At 43.9% G+C, this 21,125-nt stretch overlaps 1 protein-coding gene across 4 annotated transcripts in view; it reads right to left on the bottom strand.

Annotated features, from left to right (window-relative positions):
* LOC122543409 (E3 ubiquitin-protein ligase RNF167-like) overlaps nt 1-21,125 on the bottom strand; it is a 125,999-nt gene that overhangs the window by 88,695 nt on the left and 16,179 nt on the right. For 2 of the 4 annotated variants that reach the window (XM_043682116.2, XM_043682118.2), the window contains exons 3-8: nt 14,142-14,267; nt 10,076-10,162; nt 8,646-8,768; nt 6,715-6,802; nt 4,624-4,714; nt 3,970-4,075 (exon numbers count right to left, since the gene is read on the bottom strand). In XM_043682116.2, coding sequence (XP_043538051.1) covers nt 3,970-4,075; nt 4,624-4,714; nt 6,715-6,802; nt 8,646-8,768; nt 10,076-10,162; nt 14,142-14,240 — 594 coding nt within the window. In that variant the 5' untranslated portion in view covers nt 14,241-14,267. Of the gene's footprint in view, nt 1-3,969; nt 4,076-4,623; nt 4,715-6,714; nt 6,803-8,645; nt 8,769-10,075; nt 10,163-14,141; nt 14,272-21,125 lie in introns of all 4 variants that reach the window. The other 2 variants (XM_043682117.2, XM_087982942.1) reach the window with 2 other exon arrangements.

The raw sequence follows: 21,125 nt of genomic DNA, 5'->3' as shown, positions 1-21,125 counted from the left end.
GATGTTACATGCTGATCACTGCCTGACAGACTTGTAGTCAAAGGTGATTTTCTCAACAAACTTTTCCACGAGGGACAGATAGTATGTTATGGGCCCAACACTTTCAATGTTCTGTAGCAATTGGGCCAGATCCATCCTTGGGAATAAGTAGAACCTCAGCATGTAGTTCCACTTAGGTTTGTGTACCGATGGTCTATGCGTAGCTTGGTGCAGGCGCACATGAAGGTGGCCATCAGGATAAAGATGCATTTTTCCCCTTTCTTTCCAGAAAACTTTATCAAGTGTCCCTATGTCTATCTTTGACCACTAGATAAAATGGAAGATAGTTCAGATGACTGCTGCAGCCCAGACTCAGGGAATGGGCCAGATCTACATTACATACAACACTGTGAAAGATGCTCTTTGATTTGCCTGAAACATATTGGTTTTCCAATATGGAGAGATGTCTGCAACTGAACATGGTGGACTGACACATTTCCAAGGTCCTGGGTAATGGGCATACGGAAGCCTGGGACAGTCATTGCAAATCTGCAATGGGGAAAAGTTACATGTCTTTGGTCTTTCTGCTAGAATGTACTGGGAACTGTTATTAGATAATTCCTTAGGTTGTATCAGCATACACAACTTTGTTAAATTTAGTTCACATTCCAAATTCATATTTGCATTGAGATACCAAGGGTGTAAACTGCTCTGAGAAATATGATTTTTCACTGTATTTCTGGTAATGTCCAATTTGAATCGCTTTTAAATACACTTATTGAACAGCTTTCTTCTGCACAAAGGTCATAGTCAGCTGCACTAGAATATTCAGGTTAGAGGTCACAAAGGCGTGGGATGAAGTTTCAAACTGAAGTGGGGAAGGTACAAATGATGTTATCAAGATGGAAAGAAGCGATCTTAGATAGAACATAGAACAGTACAGCACAGGAACAGGGGCCCACAATATTGTGCCAAAGATGATACCGAATTAAAGTAATCCCTTCTGCCTGCCCTTAGTCCATATCCCTCCATTTATGGATGTTACTGATAAGTGATTGGAAATTCATCCCAAATAGTACCAAAAGACATGAAGCATCTGGTGCACCTTGGACAGTTTTCAGAGAGAGGGATGGAGTCAGTGTCTATGGAATGAAGTTTGTTTCAGGCAATGTTTTTGGTATTCCAAATATTTCACTGGAAGCTCAGTCGATATTGATGCTGCACAAGCAATCTGACCATTCAGAGAGTGTGGAAGGTTGAAGGAGCGGTGATGGCAATTGTTTTCCTCACAATCTAGCAAAATCCAATTGTAATTGACAATGCTGTGATTTCTGATGATGTCATCAAGACAGCAAATTCACAAAGGCTTAACATGCAAGAAACACCTGTTTCCTGCTGACCCCTCTCCCCCGTGAGAACATTCTGCACCCTCTCTGAGACATCCTACTGTGCATTTTGGGAAAGCAAATCTTAGCAGGACTTATACAGTTAATGGTAAGGTCCAAGGGAGTGTTGCTGAAAAAAAAAGACCTTCGAGTGCAGGTTCATAGCTCCTTGAAAGTGGAGTCGCAGGTAGATAGGATAGTGAAGGTGGCGTTTGGTATGCTTTCCTTTATTGGTCAGTGTATTGAGTACAGGAGTTGGGAGGTCATGTTGCAGCTGTACAGGACATTGGTTAGGCCACTGCTGGAATACTGCGTGCAATTCTGGTCTTCTTCCTCTCGGAAAGATGTTGTGAAACTTGAAAGGGTTCAGAAAAGATTTACAAGGACGTTGCCAGGGTTGGAGGATCTGAGCTATAGAGAGAGGCTGAACAGGCTGGAGCTGTTTTCCCTGGAGCGTCGGAGGCTGAGGGGTGACCTTATAGAGGTTTACAAAATTATGAGGGGCATGGATAGGATAAATAGACAAAGTCTTTTCCCTGGGATCGGGGAGTCCAGAACTAGAGGGCATAAGTTTAAGGTGAGAGGGGAAAGGTATAAAAGAGACCTAAGGGGCAACGTTTTCACGCAAAAGGTGGTACGTATACAGAATGAGCTGCCAGAAGATGTGGTGGAGGCTGGTACAATTGCAACATTTAAGAGGCATTTGGATGGGTATATGAATAGGAGGGTTTGGAGGGATATGGGCCGGGTCCTGGCAAGTGGGACTAGATTGGGTTGGGATATCTGGTCGGTATGGATGGGTTGGACCGAAGGGTCTATTCAGATTTAGATTACTTACAGTGTGGAAACAGGCCCTTCGGCCTAACAAGTCCACACCGACCCAGCGCAATCCACCCAGACCCATTCCCCAACATTTACCCCTTCACCTAACACTATGGGCAATTTAGCATGGCCAATTCACCTAACCTGCACATTTTTGGGCTGTGGGAGGAAACCAGCGCAGACACGGGGAGAATGAGCAAACTCCACACAGACAGTCACCTGAGGCGAGAACTGAACCTGGGTCTCTGGTGCTGTGAGGCAGCAGTGCTAACCACTGTGCCACCGTGCTGCCCCAAATTTCCATGCTGTACATCTCTATGACTCTAAAAAGCACATGTTACAGCAGCACCTCAGGGAAACCTGATCAATTTAGTTATTACATGATAAAACAAAACATTTTTACATACAATTTAGAATAAACTGCAGCAAGCAAATCTACACCGCCAAGATCGAGAGATATTTGAAGCATAAACTCAGCTCAGGTTCTCTTTCCTGTGCACAAGTTTAGCTAATCTCAGTTGCTAAGCATGGGGGGGGGAAGGAAAAAAAAAGTTGAAGTCTGTGGTCCTAATCCAAACTTCGCAAACTTTGTTAGAAAATGAGCATTCAAATGACGCATTGAGATCTACATTGGCCATACTCAAAAGTTCAGTTTACAGCCACTCACATGAAAAGGGTGGGATATGAAGGGGGTGGTATGGGAGGGGGAGATTGTGTGGACTGAACTGCATGAAGGTGAAGAATGATAATTCTCAGAGAAGAAGAGAGAGGAAAAATAAACACATGGGGAGCATTCTCAGGCAGCAACCCTGCTTGTGGAAATTTTACACTCCTGAGATGTGCAGCCCACAGATCAATGCCTGCAACCAAAACAAGTTCCACAGTTTGAAGGCAACAAGCAGAGCAATTCTCCGGGCTCTTCAGGTGGTGAACGAAGCATAGGACAATGGGCAATTAATTAAAATTTATTTCCATTGATAGGTGAATAAGGAATGAGGCATCAAAGGCTGAAAATTCTCACTGCATATGGTTTTAAACTCATGACCTCATTTTATACTATTCGCTCTGACAGTCACCGTGCCACCTAGCTGGGTGAGGATGGCTACAGCACACAGCATTATCTAGAACCTCAACACCCCCCACCCTATTACCTCAATTGGTAACTCAGAGCTCAGATGGTGAAAATTAATTTGAACAGCACCAAAACGAATTCCTTGGAAGGAGTTAATTTCCCCCATGTTCTTTCAATGTTGGAATGACATGAGATGGATCAAATAATCACCCACCCTAGCCCCGCCCAAGTTGAGATTGGTATGGACATGGTTCTTCTTTCTAGTGAATAGGGCTTAGTCTGCACAGAGAGTCAAAACAGTGTTTACTCTGAGAAGCTATTAGGTCTAGGTACAAATTGAAATAGGTGGTAGAAATCGGAATCATGCAACACAAAAGAATAAACAACCCCTCAACAAACCCTCCCAAGGACAGGTATAGCCCGATACTCGACAGGGTAAAATTCTTTCTGCGTTTTCCATGATTTAGCCCCAAGCTCAGTGGAGCACCTCCCCTTGGAGCAGGGCAACATTTTCCATGTCTCACATTAGCCACCAGCACCCCCTGCTGCCTGTGAGACTAACAATTAGTGGCAAACATGTGACACATCATTTAAAATAGAACCAACCTCAGTTTCAGAACTGAATTTCAATATCCTCTTGCATTTCTCCTCATTGAAATGAATCCTGCTAAGAAAAACTACATACTGATATGTTCAGCACCATGCACTTACCATGACAGTGATCATAACGGCAATCACAATTCCAACCACACCAGTGAAGGGAATGAGGTAATATCCCAATGGGAAGTTGAAGTCTGGCATCAATACAATATATGCACTGTGAATAGACAGAACAGTGAGAAATGTGTGGAGTGGTGAATGATACAGGCAGTTCTGATATTCTGGGAAATACACTTCAATCATGATTGAAACAAACAAAACTAATATACAAACAAACATCACATTTCAACAAAACTGTTTTCTCATGAAAGAAAAAACACTGCAGCCCAATAGGTTCATCTTTTAACAGCCAGGACAGAGGCAGGAACAAGGCCCCAACTTCCTCATAATACCAAAGGAGCTATCAGTGATTGTGAGGTCATCAGCTTCAAGGTCAACATGAAACACACGAGTTTTTACAGATTCTCAGCACACTGCACAGCTCACACACAACAGCAAATGACTTGTAAATCCAGTGTGTTGTAACTCAGGAGAATGAGGGGAGTGAAAGAGGAAGGATGGGGGGGGCGGTCACTGAGTGGGAATAACACTTTGTCACTAAAGCAAATGAAGCTCATGAAAGATTGAGTCGTGCCATAAAATATAACATACAACATTTTCATAGAAACTTACAATGACAATGATGTAACACAAGATATCACCTACCCTTTGTCATAAGTGAACAGTGACTTTAGGAGCTGGGAAGCACGGACCCCGATGAAAACTGATGGGATTGTTATCTGATGTCTTATTTCCTCTGCAGAATTGACAGAAATATTAATCACCAGTCAATTTTGAAATAATGTTGAAATAATTCCGCCCACATCCATTTGCCAAGTTCTCTACAAGTAGTTGGCCAACTGGCTTTCACTGGGCTATGCTACTTTCCACCCAATCAGCTTCAAGGTGTTCATTTCAATGTGAAAAACAACAGTATAACCCTGGTAAGGAACCACAAATCCTCATTCAGCAGCTCCTAACAGAGACAAAGTTGAGGCAGGAATCTTGCTCGGTGTCGGCATAAAGAAACTAAGTTTAAATAACTATTTTAAATTCTGGAGCAGGTGTAAAACAAACAACCCTTGAGCCTGTTCTATTATTTACCAAGTTTCTGAACTTTTGAAAACTTATCACCAACTCAGCATGGCTTGAGAAATAAAAGCAAACTAATGCGGATGCTGGAATCTGAAACCAAAAGAGAAAATGCTGGAAAATCTCAGCAGGTCTGGCAGCATCTGGAAGGAGAGAAAAGAGCTGATGTTTCGAGTCTATCTGCCTACACTTCCACCCTCAGCTTGTCCAAGGCCCCAAAGGAGCCTTCTACATCCAAAGTTTCATCTGCACTTCCACGTCATTTACTGTATCAATTACTCCCGATGTGGCCTTCTCTACTACATGCAGAGCGCTTCAGAGAACATCTCCAGTACACCCGCACCAACCAAACCCACTGACCCATGGCTGAACACTTCAACTCCCCTCCCACTCCACCGAGGACATGCAGGTCCTTGGGCCTCCTCCATTGCTACTCCCTTACCACCTTATGCCTGGAGGAAGGTTGCCTCATCTTTCGCCGCGCAGCCCTCCAACCCTGTGGCATCAACATTGATTTCAGCAGTTTCCTCATTTCCCCTCCCTCCCACTTTATCCCATTTCCAACCTTCCAGCCAAGCACCGCTCTCATGACCTGTCTTACCTGTCCATCTTTCTTCCTACCTATCTGCTCCACTCTCCCCCCAACCTATCACGTTACCCACACCTCCATCCACCTACTGCACTCTCAACTCTGTTCCCCCATCCCACTCCCTTCCCACTTATCTCTCCACCCCCGAGTCTTCCAGCCTCATTCCTGATGAAGGGCTTTTGCCTGAAACATCGATTTTCCTGCTCCTCCGATGCTGCCTGATCTGCTGTGCTTTTCCAGCATCACACTCTTGACTCCAACCTCCAGCATCTGCAATCCTCATTTTCACAAAGTTAAAAGTCACACAACACCAGGTTATGGTCCAACAGGTTTATTTGAAAGCACTAACTTTTGGAATGCTGCTCGTTCATCAGGTAGCGCTTCCAAATAAACCTGTTGGACAATAAACTGGTGTTGTGTGATTTTTAACCACTGAAGGAAAGGCAGGCACTTCTCCCAGAAGACTGCCCTACATTCATCCCTTAACCAAGATGACAAAGATAAACAGGTTAGGTTAGGCACTGCTTTTTATGGGGTAATACTGCACACTATTCAACAACTATGTTTACTTATTAAAGGTGATTTTAAAAAAAACTATCCTCTCCCAAGCTAACATTCCCAGCATAGAGGTGCTCATCACCCAAACCCAACCCCAGTTCAGCAGGCTTCCAAAAAACAACGCTACTTGGTCACCATAGCAGAAGCCTAGGAGAATGGCAGGTTTGCCTTAGGAATGTCCTTAAAGCCTCCCTGCAGAGATCAACCATATGATCCATTTCATTGGGAGACCTTTGCTTGTGTCTGACCAAACAAAGACTTATTCAGCAAGGCATCAAACACAATTAGAGACTTTGCAAGGCTGAGAGGTTGGAGAGAATACACAAACCTCCAAACACCTCAACTGCCTGACATTCCAGCATCACCTGCCCTGCACGTGGATGTGTTTGAACTAATCAGCCACCTCAGAACCAATCGAATCAGAGTGGAGTAAGTCATCCTCAATCGAAAGGGAATGCCTGAGAAGAAGAAATAAACAATGAACATTTCTTTCAGAATTTTGGAGACTCAGAACCTACCACTGCTCCAGTGCATGCTGAGCAGCTGATCCGAGTCGACATTGTGCACGATTGCTGCTTTATACCCAGCCTGCTGTGCCTGAAGCACCTGCAACAAAAATACACAATGCACTAGTGCTGGCCCTTAAGCAGCTAGACAAGTTAAATAAGATTGTTTCAATGATAATGTTCATTCTTTTTATTTGATTATAAATCAAACAACATGGGGACTCCTCCACACACACGACAGGGTACAGCAACAAACCACAGAAAGAGAGGGATGGGCTTGGAAGACATTGTTGGGAAGGATCACCCAATTCAGTTTGAGATTAAAAAGGTACAGTTAAAACTTGGCAAGACAAAGTAGGTATTAGATTAGATTTAGATTAGATTACAGTGTGGAAACAGGCCCTTCGGCCCAACAAGTCCACACCGACCCGCCGAAGCGAAACCCACCCATACCCCTACATTTACCCCTTACCTAACACTACGGGCAATTTAGCATGGCCAATTCACCTGACCCTGCACATCTTTGGACTGTGGGAGGAAACCAGAGCACCCGGAGGAAACCCACGCAGACACGGGGAGAACGTGCAAACTCCACACAGTCAGTCGCCTGAGGCGGGAATTGAACCCGGGTCTCTGGCACTGTGAGGCAGCAGTGCTAACCACTGTGCCACCGTGTCGCCCACGACGATGGGACACATCCCAGTGGGATATAGAAGAAGCTTTACTCTCATTAAGCTGGTGCTATAGCTATCCTGTGAGTATTTGGTGGCAAGTGTGGAAGGAGCTTTACATTTTGTATAGAAGAATGAAGAACCATTTACATTCATTTCAAAAGAGTAGAGGATGCTTTACTCTGCATCTAACCTCATGCTAAGGAAAAGAAGGATTGAAATCGTGGAGAGACTGGCCATAATTGTTACACCATCAGTTCAAAAACAAACAGATGGGTAAATCAGTGATTAAAGGCCAGTGCATTTAATGGTGAGGGGACTTTTGGAAGCAGAGAAGATTTAGTAGTGTAGCACCAAGAAGGAAATACATTGAAAGTTGCAGCTTTTCCTGAGGCAGAGATGATCAGGTTATTCGTTAGAAGTCTGTGCTCCACAGAAAATGAAGAGAAACACTTTTCATATGCTAAATAGCTGATAATCAAAGGACAGAGATTCAAGGTGATTAACAAGAATACTAAAAAAACAGCAACGTTGGATAGGATGGTGGAAAAAGCTTTAGTAATAGTTTTACCATTGGGCTATATTATTGAAGGAAAAAAAAGTTGCAAGAAGGTGGGCAAACAGCTGGGATGTGGAATCAACATTTTTCTTCCAAACCCAAAAACTTATTTTATTCATAAAAATATCTGTGTGTGTATAGATATATATATTTACTCCATTCAAACAAAGCATAGACATACCTCAAACATACAATACATTTTTATTTCAAAAGTATACATTATTCTTTTTAAAAAAGTGTATATATACATTGTGACCAATGGATTTTGGTTCTGTACACTTAACACATCAAGTAGTCAACTGGATCAGTCTTCCACAGAACCAGCATAGACATCATGAACTGAATCATTATGGTAGTTAGCACCCGTAGCAGCATTTGCCCCGTTCAGCACAGATGACCACTGCAGGAATCTAATCCTAGCACTTACACCCTTCACCTTGAGCACAACATGCACAAGAAATGGATGACAATATGATGACCAGGAGTGTGAAGGCTTATCCTTTATTTGATATTTTTTCTGTGATACGTAGATGGCATGAGATTTCCTCAATACTTCCTCTGCTTAACGTTTGCAAAATCAAATCCCAGTTATCGTGCACATGTCTAGGTGACTATTATGTATCAACGACAATAAAATCAAATACTTCAGATCCTTAGCTGTTCAGTCTGAAATATTTCTCAGGAAATGATATTACTCAAGTTTTATTACCTACCTTGACGTCAAAATTGCATCCATATCTGCGAATCATAACAATAAAATCAAGGCTGGTGGTATTTGAAGGTGGCGGTGCAATAGGTTCACAGGCATTATCAGGCTTGGCAAATACCAAATAACCCTACAGGGATTCAACAAGAAATACTTGTGACTTTCACTTGAAAGTCTAATTCTAGTTTAATTAAAAAGCGCGCATTAAGGCCTGACCACCTGCAGCTGCAACAGTGAATTACATGTACCTGTCTTCCCCAATCAAGCCATATGACTAACTTACATCGAGCACCTCCACAAGGTCAGAAATATTAACTTGCCAATTTATTTGGAAAGTAACAAAACACTGAAATATCCAGTGGTTAGCACTGCTGCCTCACAGTGCCAGAGACCCGGGTTCAAATCCCGCCTCAGGCAACTGACTGTGTGAAGTTTGCACATTCCCCCCGCCCCGTGTCTGCGTGGGTTTCCTCCGGGTACTCCGGTTTCCTCCCACAGTCCAAAAATGTGCAGGTCAGGTGAATTGGCCATGCTAAATTGCCCGTGGTGCTAGGTGAAGGTGTAAATGTAGGGGAGTGGGTCTGGGTGGGTTGCTCTTCAGAGGGTCAGTGTGGGCTTGTTGGGCCGAAGGGCCTGTTTCCACATTGTAAGTAATCTAATCTAATCTAATCTAAAGAACAATAAAGTTCCCCTTTCCTCAGCTCTCAAATCTTGAATGTAGAATATTTAATACACTTCTTAATCTTCTCAAGAGTCAATCAACTTTTCCCTCCCTTATTGATGCAATGCACAATAACAAGATTATCCAACCATTCTTGCACATCTGACCAAAAAAGGAGAGTGCCTGATGCATTCTTGCTTTGACAGTTTTACATTTCCACATTAGCGGTACAACTGGTGTAAACATGTATGCTGGAGTGCTCAGTAAAGTTAAACATATTACAATTAACTGATGTCCCAAACTAATACAAATTTCCCAAAGTTTCAATACTCTTACTTTCCCTCTGATTTATACCATTCCTAATCAGACTGCATAGAGATCATTCTTGTTCTTTCCCAAAGAATCATTTACAATAGCACTTTGGTTCAAAGTGTCATCTAAAAGAAAACATCTCTGTCAGCGCAGCCCTCCCCAAGTACTTGACTGAGGCACAAATTTGGAATGGTCTCTGGAGTGGAATTTGCCCCCTCAACCTCTCATAGATGAGCCACAAATAATATTTTCTCTTTCATGAGCAACAGTTTAAATGAAAGCAGCAGATAGATTATGACGAGGTAAGATAGCGAGGCATAATAGACAAATTTTAAAAATCTGTCTGTCCTTTCCCTCCTGTATCCCCTCCCCTCCCATTTTTGCAATATCCTGAAGTTATGAAAAGCACAACAGAAATGCCTTGTTTTAAAATTTGAATTCTTTGCTGAAAGCAATAAACCTACCTGCAGCCCCTCCCTTAGTAGCTGATAGCCAAACATTGATGGTAGGTCATCAAAGATCATGGTGGTGTTGGGGGTACTGTTTGTGTACTGTCAAAAGAAATGGATCCATTATTCCTGATATTTCCTTCTATTTATGATGTTGACATTGCATTGCCTTGCAAGTTTAGACAATAGACCATTCTGCCCTTCGAGCCTGCACCACCATTCAATATGATCATGGCTGATCATCTTTAATCAGTATCCTGTTCCTGCCTTATCTCCATAACCCTTGATTCCACTATCCTTGAGAGCTCTATCCAACTCTTTCTTAAATGAATCCAGAGACTGGGCATCCACTGCCCTCTGGGGCAGAGCATTCCACACAGCCACCACTCTCTGGGTGAAGAAGTCTCTCCTCATCTCTGTCCTAAAGTTTATTCACAATGGCAACCGATTTCAGAAAGAAGGGGTGCTTCTCAAAAACTACAGACAGGTTTTCACACTGGAAGTGATTTTACTCTAATTCCTTTAGGAGACAGAAGGATCTGCACCAGTTAGCAAAGTGGCTGGATAGAGGCAAGATATTGCAGAACAATGGTAAAAAATACAATGAGTAGATGTTAAAACAAAATGTTACAAATGCAAAGTTTATAAGATTGCTATGTTTTGAGAGGGTCTCTTTAATTCTAGTTAATTTGGGAGGGGGGAGCAATTTGATTTTCTGAGTTGTGCAAAATGTTCCCAACTGTAAACAACAGGAACAAATGCTGCACTAACTGCAGATAGTCTTTCAGCCCCCAAGAAAAAGGCTCTCAAAAAGCAGTTCTTGTGTAGTCATAATGAGCTAGGTGCCCTTTCTAGGGGCTACCAAGTAAAATGCATGGGGCTACAGGGTCTCTGCTTAAAGAGATGCATCCGGTGACTGAGGAATTTGGAAGATACAGTTTGGCACAGCTGGGCTGTATGGGGAGAATATAGCACTTAAAAGCAGGAGTAGGCCATTCTGCCCTTCAAGCCTGCTACACCATTCAATTTAGGAAATCTCCCAAAACTATAAGGAAACCAAAACTATACATAGCAAAATTGCTGTATAAGTAAAGAATACCATCTGTTATTCAATTCCTCTGATAATAAAAGACAGCATTATGTTGGCCTTCTAAATTGTTTCCTGTACCAACTTTGTGACTTATACACTAGAACACCTAGATACTGGTGGACCTTGGAATTCTACAGATGTTTGCTATTCAAATGATACTCTGCTTTTTTTTATTCTTTCTGCCAAAATGAAAACCTTCACATTTTGATTTATTATTGTCACATGTACCGAAGTAGTGAAAAGTTTTATTTTGCACTCAGTACAGGTAGATCATAACTTATCAAGATCTTAGGGTGATTGAACACGTGAGGAATACAAAGTTATAGCTGCAAAGAAGGTGCACAAAAAGCAAGATCAACAGCAGGAAGAAGCTGCTCTTGAACCTGTTGGTACATGTGTTTAAGCTTTTGTATCGTCTGCCTGATGTAGAGGTTGGAAGAGATTATAATCGGGGTGTGAAGGGTATTTGGTGATGTTGGCTGCCTTTCCACAGCATCTTGTAGATACTATACACTGCTGCTACAGAGTGTCGGTGGTGGAAGGAGTGGATGCTTGTGGATGCAGTGCCAATCAAACAGGATGCTTTGTCTTGGATGGTGTCAATTTCTTGAGTGTTGTTGGGGCTACACCTGGATGCATCATAGCTTGGTACCTGAACTACAATGCTCAGGATATGCAGTCAATGGATGGGAGTTGATTTGCGTGAAGGTCTGGGCTATGTTCACAACTTTTTGTAATTTCTTACAGTCCTGAGCAGAGTAGTTCAGGTACCAAGCCACAATGTATCCGGGTGCAGCCCCAAAACCATTCAAGAAATTGACACCATCCAAGACAAAGCAACCTGTTTGATTAGATTAGATTACTTACAGTGTGGAAACAGGCCCTTCGGCCCAACAAGTCCACACCGACCCTCCGAAGCGTATACCACCCAGACCCATACTCCTACATTTACCCCTTCACCTAATACTACGGACAATTTAGCATGGTCAATTCACCTAACCTGCACATTTTTGGATTGTGGGAGGAAACCAGAGCACCTGGAGGAAACCCACGCAGACACGGGGAGAATGTGCAAATTCCACACAGTCAGTCGCCTGAGTCGGGAATTGAACCCGGGTCTCTGGCGCTGTGAGGCAGCAGTGCTAACCACTGTGGCACTATATCCACAAGCATCCATTCCCTCCACCACCGACACTCATTTACTATGTACAAGATGCACTACAAAAATTCATCAAAGATCATCACACAGCACCTTCCAAAACCACACCAACTTCCAGAGGAGAAAGTGAGGACTGTAGATACTAGAGATCAGAGTCGAGAGTGTGGTGCTGGAAAAGCACAGCTGGTCAGGGAGCATCTAAGAAGCAGGTGACATCTTAGAAATAATCCCTCATCAGCCCTCCTGACTACTTCCATCTAGAAGGACAAGGGCAGCAGATACATGGGAACACCACCCCCTGCAAGTTCCCCTCCAAACCACCCACCATCCTGACTTGGAAATATAGAACATAGAAGAATACAGCGCAGTACAGGCCCTTTGGCCCTCGATGTTGCGCCGATCCAAGCCCACCTAACCTATACTAACCCACTATCCTCCATATACCTATCAAATGCCCGCTTAAATGCCCATAAAGAGGGAGAGTCCACCACTGCTGCTGGCAGGGCATTCCATGAACTTACGACTCGCTGAGTGAAGAACCTACCCCTAACTTCAGTCCTATATCTACCCCCCCTTAATTTAAAGCTATGCCCCCTTGTAATACCCGACTCCATACGCGGGAGTCACCGTTCCTTTACTGTTGCTGGGTCAAAATCCTAGATTTCCCTCCTTAATGGGATTGTCCACCCACAGCAAGTGAACTTTAGCAGTTCATCAAGGCAGCTCACCACCACTTAATCAAGGGCAACTAGGGACGGGTAATAAATGTTGGCCAGTCAGCAACACCCACATCCCACAAATGAATAAAAAATAACATGATTTCTATGGTGCATCTGTAAACATTGGAGAGGGTCCTTATGGATATGCTGAATTTCCTTAGCTTCCTGAGGAAGAGGAGGCACTGTTGTGCCTTCTTGACCATTGCATCAATGTGGGTGGACCAGGACAGATTGCTGGTGATAGTCACTCCTAGGAACTTGATGCTTTCGACCTCCTGGATTCTGATGTCAATGACCAGCTCTTTAGGTTTGCTGACATTGAGGGAGAGATTGTTAGCTTAGTACCATGTTGCCAAGCACTCACTCTTTCTTGCATTCTGTCTAGACATTGTCTGGCCGACAACAATGGTGTCATCAGCGAACTTGTAGATGCAGTTCAGACGAAATTTGGCCACAAAGTCGTGAGTGTACAAGGAGTACAGTAAGGGGTTGCAATTTTACCACATTACACTCCAACTGTCAGATTTTTGCCCAACCAACTTTACTTAACCACATCAGTATATATCCGTGTTATGTAGGTGACATAACAATTTCCTGCCTACCTGTGTGTGCACGTTCTGCAAATGTGGTCACTGTGCCTTTGCTCCTTTCAGTTAAAGTAACTTGACATAAAATGTAAGAGGTTGTGGCCCAGCAAAGACCCCTATGAGACTCCACTTGTCACATCTTGCTAAATTGGACCTATTTATAAATACTTGTCATTTTCGGCCAGCTAGCCAAGCTTCTATCCATGCACCTATGTTACTCTCTACATCATGAGTTCCTACTTTGTGCAATAACCCTTTTTTTTTTAAAAATGTGGTACTTTCTCCAATGCCTTCTGGAAATAATGCCTCTCATTTGACATCACTGTTCTTGGTGAGTTAATGTGGGTTAGTACAGACCAGGAACTGAGGTGTATGGTTCAAGAATATATCCCAATGGGGCATTCACTCACTGAATGGGTCATCACAGCAGCACATAAATAAACTTTCAACCTTTCCCCCTAATATGGGCCAGAATGGGAGGGAAAACAGATTATTTTTAAAATGCTTATTTTGAAGTGAGACTTACTGCACACACGTATCCCTCCACAGCTGGCACATCCATTAGAAGAATCGGCAAAACAAAAATGGCACAGTATGGCACTGAATAGTACACACCCGCAGGCATCTTGAGTCAGGGAATCTTGTATAGCACCTGCCTCAGGAAGCAAAGAAAACAGATCAATGATAGATATAATCAATAGTTTGGATACTACAAGGTTCCCCTGCTGTCTCAATGAGGAAGTTGAGGCCAGGTACAGACTGCTGCCAACACATTATTGTAACATGATGTGGAGGTGCTGGATTTGGACTGGAGTGAACAAAGTCAAAAATCATTGTAACATTCTGTGCTCAAAAGATATGACTCAGAGTTATAAAGTATTATAGCACAGAAAGAGTTCTTTCAGCTCATCATACCTATGAGTCATTATGCGTGTTCCTAATCTAATCCCATTTTCCAGTTGGTCCAGGCTTTGTATATTATGGCATTTTGTGTGTTCATCTAAATACTTACAGTCACAGTCATAGGAAAGAGACCCTTCAGTCCAACCTGTCCATGCCGAACAGCTATCCCAACCCAATCTAGTCCCACCTGCCAGCACCTGGCCCATATTCCTCCAAACCCTTCCTATTCACATAGCCATCCAGATTACTTGTAAATATTGCAATTGTACCAGCCTCCACCACTTCATCTGGCAGCTCATTCCATACTCTGCGTGAAAACGTTGTCCCTTGGGTCTCTTTTATATCTTTCCCCTCTCACCCTAAACCTATGCCCTCTAGTTCCGGACTCCCCCAGCCCAAGGAAAAGACATTCTGGATCAGTGGTGCTGGAAGAGCACAGCAATTCAGGCAGCATCCGAGGACAGGCAAAATCGACGTTTCGGGCAAAAGCCCTTCATCAGGAATAAAGGCAGAGAGCCTGAAGCGTGGAGAGATAAGCTAGAGGAGGGTGGGGGTGGGGAGAGAGTGGCATAGAGTACAATAGGTCAGTGGGGAAGGAGATGAAGGTGATAGGTCAGGGAGGAGAGGGTGGAGTGGATAGGTGGAAAAGGAGCTGGGCAGGTCGGACAAGTCCGGACAGGTCAGGGGATCGAGTTTCTGGAGGTTAGAAGCTAGGATGAGGTGGGGGAAGGGGAAATGAGGAAACTGTTGAAATCCACATTGATGCCCTGGGGTTGAAGTGTTCCGAGGCGGAAGATGAGGCGTTCTTCCTCCAGGCGTCTGGTGGTGAGGGAGCGGCGGTGGAGGAGGCCCAGGACCTCCATATCCTCGGCAGAGTGGGAGGGGGAGTTGAAATGTTGAGCCACTGGGCGATTTGGTTGATTGGTGCGGGTGTCTCGGAGATGTTCCCTAAAGCGCTCTGCTAGGAGGCGCCCAGTCTCCCCAATGTAGAGGAGACCGCATCGGGAGCAACGGATACAATAGATGATATTAGTGGATGTGCAGGTAAAACTTTGATGGATGTGGAAAGCTCCTTTGGGGCCTTGGATAGAGGTGAGGGAGGAGGTGTGGGCGCAGGTTTTACAGTTCCTGCGGTGGCAGGGGAAAGTGCCAGGATGGGAGGGTGGGTCGTAGGGGGGCGTGGACCTGACCAGGTAGTCACGGAGGGAACGGTCTTTGCGGAAGGCGGAGAGGGGTGGGGAGGGAAATATATCCCTGGTGGTGGGGTCTGTTTGGAGGTGGCGGAAATGTCGGCGGATGATTTGGTTTATGCGAAGGTTGGTAGGGTGGAAGGTGAGCACCAGGGGCGTTCTGTCCTTGTTGCGGTTGGAGGGGTTGGGTCTGAGGGCGGAGGTGCGGGATGTGGATGAGATGCGTTGGAGGGCATCTTTAACCACGTGGGAAGGGAAATTGCGGTCTCTAAAGAAGGAGGCCATCTGGTGTGTTCTATGGTGGAACCGCTCCTCCTGGGAGCAGATACGGCAGAGGCGGAGGAATTGGGAATACGGGATGGCATTTTTGCAAGAGGTAGGGTGGGAAGAGGTGTAATCCAGGTAGCTGTGGGAGTCGGTGGGTTTGTAGAAGATGTCAGTGTCAAGTCGGTCGTCACTGATGGAGATGGAGAGGTCCAGGAAGGGGAGGGAGGTGTCAGAGATGGTCCAGGTAAATTTAAGGTCAGGGTGGAATGTGTTGGTGAAGGAAAAGACATTGTCTATTTATCCTATCCATGTCTCTCATGCTTTTATAAACCTCTATAAGGTCACCCCTCAGCCTCCGACGCTCCAGGGAAAACAACCCCAACCTGTTCAGCCTCTCCCTGTAGCTCAAATCCTCCAACCCTGGCAACATCCTTGTAAATCTTTTCTGAACCCTTTCAAGTTTCACAACATCTTTCCAAAGGAAGGAGACCAGAATTGCATGCAATATTCCAACAGTGGCCTAACCAATGTCCTGTTCAGCCGCAACATGACCTCCCAACTTCTGTACTCAATACTCTGACCAATAAAGGAAAGCATACCAAACACCTTCTTCACTATCCTATCTACCTGCGACTCCACTTTCAAGGAGCTATGAACCTGCACTCCAAGGTCTCTTTGTTCAGCAAAACTCCCCAGGACCTCACCATTAAGTGTATAAATCCTGCTAAGATTTGCTTTCCCAAAATGCAGCACCTCGCATTTATCTGAATTAAACTCCATCTGCCACTTCTCAGCCCATTGGCCCATCTGGTCCAGATCCTGTTGTAATCTGAGGTGATCTTCTTCGCTGTCCACTACACCTCCAATTTTGGTGTCATCTGCAAACTCTTATGCTCACATCCAAACCATTTATATAAATGATGAAAAGTAGTGGACCCAGCACTAATCCTTGTGGCACTCCACTGGTCACAGGCCTCCAGTGTGAAAAACAATCCTCCCACCACCACCATCTGTCTTCTACCTTTGAGCCAGTTCTGTATCCAAATGGCTAGTTCTCCCTGTATTCCATGAGATCTAACCTTGTTAAGCAGTCACCAACGGGGAACCTTGTCGAACACCTTGCTGAAGGCTATATAGATCATGTCTACCCCTCTGCCCTCATCAATCCTCTTTGTTACTTCTTCAAAAAAATCAATCAAGTTTATGAGACATGATTTCCCACGCACAAAGCCATGTTGACTATCCCTAATTAGTCTTTGCCTTTCAAAATACATGTACATCCTGTCTCTCAGGATTCCCTCCAACAACTTGCCCATCATCGATGTCAGGCTCGCTGGTCTGTAGTTCCCCGGCTTGTCCTTACCAGCTTTCTTAAACAGTGGCATATTAGCCAACCTCCAGTCTTCCGCCACCTCACCCGTGACTATCGATCATATAAATATTTCAGTAAGAGGCCCAGCGATCACTACCCTAGCTTCCCACAGAGTTCTGGGGTACACCTGATCAGATCCTGGGGATTTAGCCACTTTTATGCATTTCAAGACATTAAGCACTTCCTCCTCTGTAATACGGACATTTTTCAAAATGTCAATTTCCCTACATTCTTTGTCTTCCACGTCCTTCTCCACAGTAGATACTGACGCAAAATACTTGTTTAGTATCCGGTCCACCCCTTCCCCCCCAAGTACTGTGGCTCCACACAACTGTTGCCTTGCTGATCTTTGAGGGACCCTACTCTCTCCCTAGTTACCCCCTTTTGTTCTTACTGTATTTGTAAAAACCCTTTGGATTCTCCTTAATTCTATTTGCCAAAGCTATCTCATGTCCCTTTTTTACCCTCCTGATTTCCCTCTTAAGTATTCTCCTACTGCCTTTATACTCTAAGGATTCACTCGATCTATCCTGTCTATACCTGACATATGCTTCCTTCTTTATCTTAACCAAACCCTCAATTTCTTTGACATCCTGCATTCCCTATACCTACCAGCCTTTCCTTTCACCCTCACAGGAATATACTTCCTCTGGACTCTCCTTAACTCATTTCTGAAGACTTCCCATTTTCCAGCCGTCTCTTTACCTGCAAACATCTGTCACCAATCAGCTTTTGAAAGTTCTTGTCTAATACCGTCAAAATTGGCCTTTCTCCAATTTGGAACTTCAACTTTTACATCTGGTCAACCCTTTCAAAGTGCTCCCCCACTGACACCTCAGTCACCTGCCCTGCCTTATTTCCCAAGAGTAGATCAAGTTTTGCACCTTCTCTAGTAAGTACATTCACATACTGAATCTGAAAATTTTCTTGTAGTCACTTAACAAATTCCTCTCCATCTAAACCCTTAACACTACGGCAGTACCAGACTATGTTCGGAATGTTAAAATCCCATACCATAAGCATCCTATTATTCTTACAGATAACTGAGATATCCTTACAAATTTGTTTCTCAATTTCCCTCTTAAGTCTGGTAATGGCTCCAATTTCTACCAACTTTTCAGACACTGAGGAGCATTGACGAATATCGAGAAAGTAGGAAAGAGCTCAAACATGAGTCAGAATGGCTAAAAGAGGCTTTGAAAAGTCCTTGGTCAGCAGAGTAAGGCAAATCCCAAGGCATTTTATACATACCAGGAGCAAAAGGGGAGCTAGGGAAAGAGTAGGCCAACTCAAGGTCAAAGGAGGGAAGTTATGTATGGAGCCAGAAAAAATGGGTGAGATCCTTAATGAGTACTTTACATTGGTATTCACCAAAGAGAAGAACATGAGGGATATTGAGGTTAGGGAAAGGTGCAAGTACTCTGGGGCAGGTCAACATAATGAACAAAAAAGTGCTGGGTGTCTTGAAATACATTAAGGTGGACAGGGGCAGACAGGATCTATTCCAAGATACTGCATGAGGCAAGGGAGAAATAGTTGGGGCCTTAGATATCTTTGCACCCTCTTTGGCCTTAAGCAAGGTTCCAGTGGACTGGAGAATGGCCAATGTTGTTCTTTTGTTTATGAAGGGAAATAGATAATCCAGGTAATTATGGACCAGTGAGCCTGACATCAATGGTGCTTTTAGAGAAGATACTGGAGGAACACAGCAAGCCAGGCAGCATCAGGAAGTGCACAAGTTGACACTTCGGGTGTGACCCTTCTTCAGGACTGAAGGGTACACCAGAAACATTGACTTCTGCACCTCCTGATACTGCCTGGCTTGCTGTGTTCCTCCAGCCACCTGCTTGTCAACTTTGGATTACAGCACCTGCAGTTTTTTTTGCCTCTTTAAAGAAGATACTGACAGACAAGATTTATTCACATTTGGAAGCAAATGGACCAGTTAGTGATAGGCAACATGGGCTTGTGCAAATAAGGTAATGTCTCATTGACTTGATTACATTTTTTGGAGGTGGTGACAAGAATGACCAGACATCCTAAATTAATCTAGTCCCACTTGCGAGCATTTCGTCCATATCCCTCTAAACGTTTCCTATTCATATGCCCATCCGGATGCCTTTTAAATGTTGTAATTATAATTGTACCAGTCTCCATTACTTCCTCTGGCAGGTCGTTCCATACACGCACCATCCTCAGTGTGAAAATATTGCCCCTTAGGTCCCTTTTAAATCGTTTTCCCTCTCACCTTAACTATGCCCTCTAGTTTTGGATTACTGTATTCTAAGGAAAAGACCATGACTATTCACCCTACCCATGCCCCTCATGATTTTATAAACTTCTATGAGGTCACCCCTCAGCCTCTGACACTCCAGGGAAAACAGCCCCAGCCTATTCAGCCTCTCCCTACAGCTCAAATTCTCCAACCCTAGCAACATCCTTGTCAATCTTTTCTGAATCCTTTCAAGTTTCACAACATCTTTCCTATAGCAAGGAAACAGAATTGAATGCAGTATTCCAAAAGGGGCCTAACCAATGTCCTGTACAGTTGCAACATTTTTGGACTGTGGGAGGAAACTGGAGCACCCGGATGAACTCCTATTCTCAATGGACCGACCAATAAAAGCAAGCAGACCAAATGCTTTCTTCAGTACGCTGTCTGCCTGCGACTCCACTTTCAAGAAACTGTGAACCTGCATTCCAAGGTCTTTGTCAGCAACATTCCGCAGGACCTTACCATTAAGCATATTAATCCTGCTCTGATTTGCCCTACCAAAGTGTAGCACCTCACATTTATCTAGACTAAAGTCCATCTGTTAGTCCTCAACCTATTTGTCCATCTTATCCTGGTCCCGTTGTACTGAGTTAACCTGCTTCACTGTCCACTACACATGATCACAGGTCCATGATACATATTGAGGAAAGTGTAGGTAGTCTGATGTAAGTTTGCAGATGACATCAAAATTGGTGGAGTTGCAGATGGTGAGGAGGATTGGCAAAGGATACAGTGGGATATAAACAGATTTTAGATTTGGGCAGATAGAGTTTAATCTGAACAAATGCAAGGTAATGCATTTTGGAAGATCAAATTCATGGGAGAATTATACAATAAATGGAATATCCATATACAGAGGGATCTGAACATACATGGTCCACAGATCCCTGAAAGTGGAAACACAGGTGGATAAGATGATTATTAAGGAATTCAGCACGTTGGCTTTCAGCATGCTTGCCTTCATCGGCCAGGGTATCAAATATAAAAGTCGGCAAGTTATGCTACAGCTGTAGAAAACTTCAGTTCTGCAACAATTTGAAATATTGTGCGCAGTTCTGGTCACCACACTACCAGAAGGACACGTATGCTTTGGAGAGGGTTCAGAGAAGATTTACCAGGATATTGCCTGATCTTTAGGGTTATTGTTATGAGGAGAGGTCGAATAAACTGATTGTTTTCAGTGGAAAAGTCGAGACTGAGGAGTAACCTAATAGAGGTCTACAAAATTATGAAAGGCATATATAGAGTGTGTAGTCAGAGGCTTTTTCTCCAGGGTGGAAACATCAATTACAAGATGACATAGGTTCAAGGTGAGAGGGGGAAAAGTTTAGGGGTGAATTGGGGGAAAATGTTTCATGCAGAAAGTGGTGGGTACCGGGAAGGCACTACCAGCAGAGGTGGTGGAAACAACATTTCAGAAGTATCTTGATGAACACATGAATGTGAGATGAACAGAGATATATATAACATATGGGCAATAAGTAATAGGTCTAAACAAGGAAT

This window comes from Chiloscyllium plagiosum, unplaced genomic scaffold, assembly GCF_037043375.1.
Source record: "Chiloscyllium plagiosum isolate Xiang-an unplaced genomic scaffold, Cpla_swu_hap1 HiC_scaffold_44, whole genome shotgun sequence".
Lineage (NCBI taxonomy): Eukaryota > Metazoa > Chordata > Chondrichthyes > Orectolobiformes > Hemiscylliidae > Chiloscyllium > Chiloscyllium plagiosum.
The sequence above is the reverse complement of the archived record's forward strand: the minus strand, read 5'-3'. Positions and strand labels throughout refer to the sequence as shown.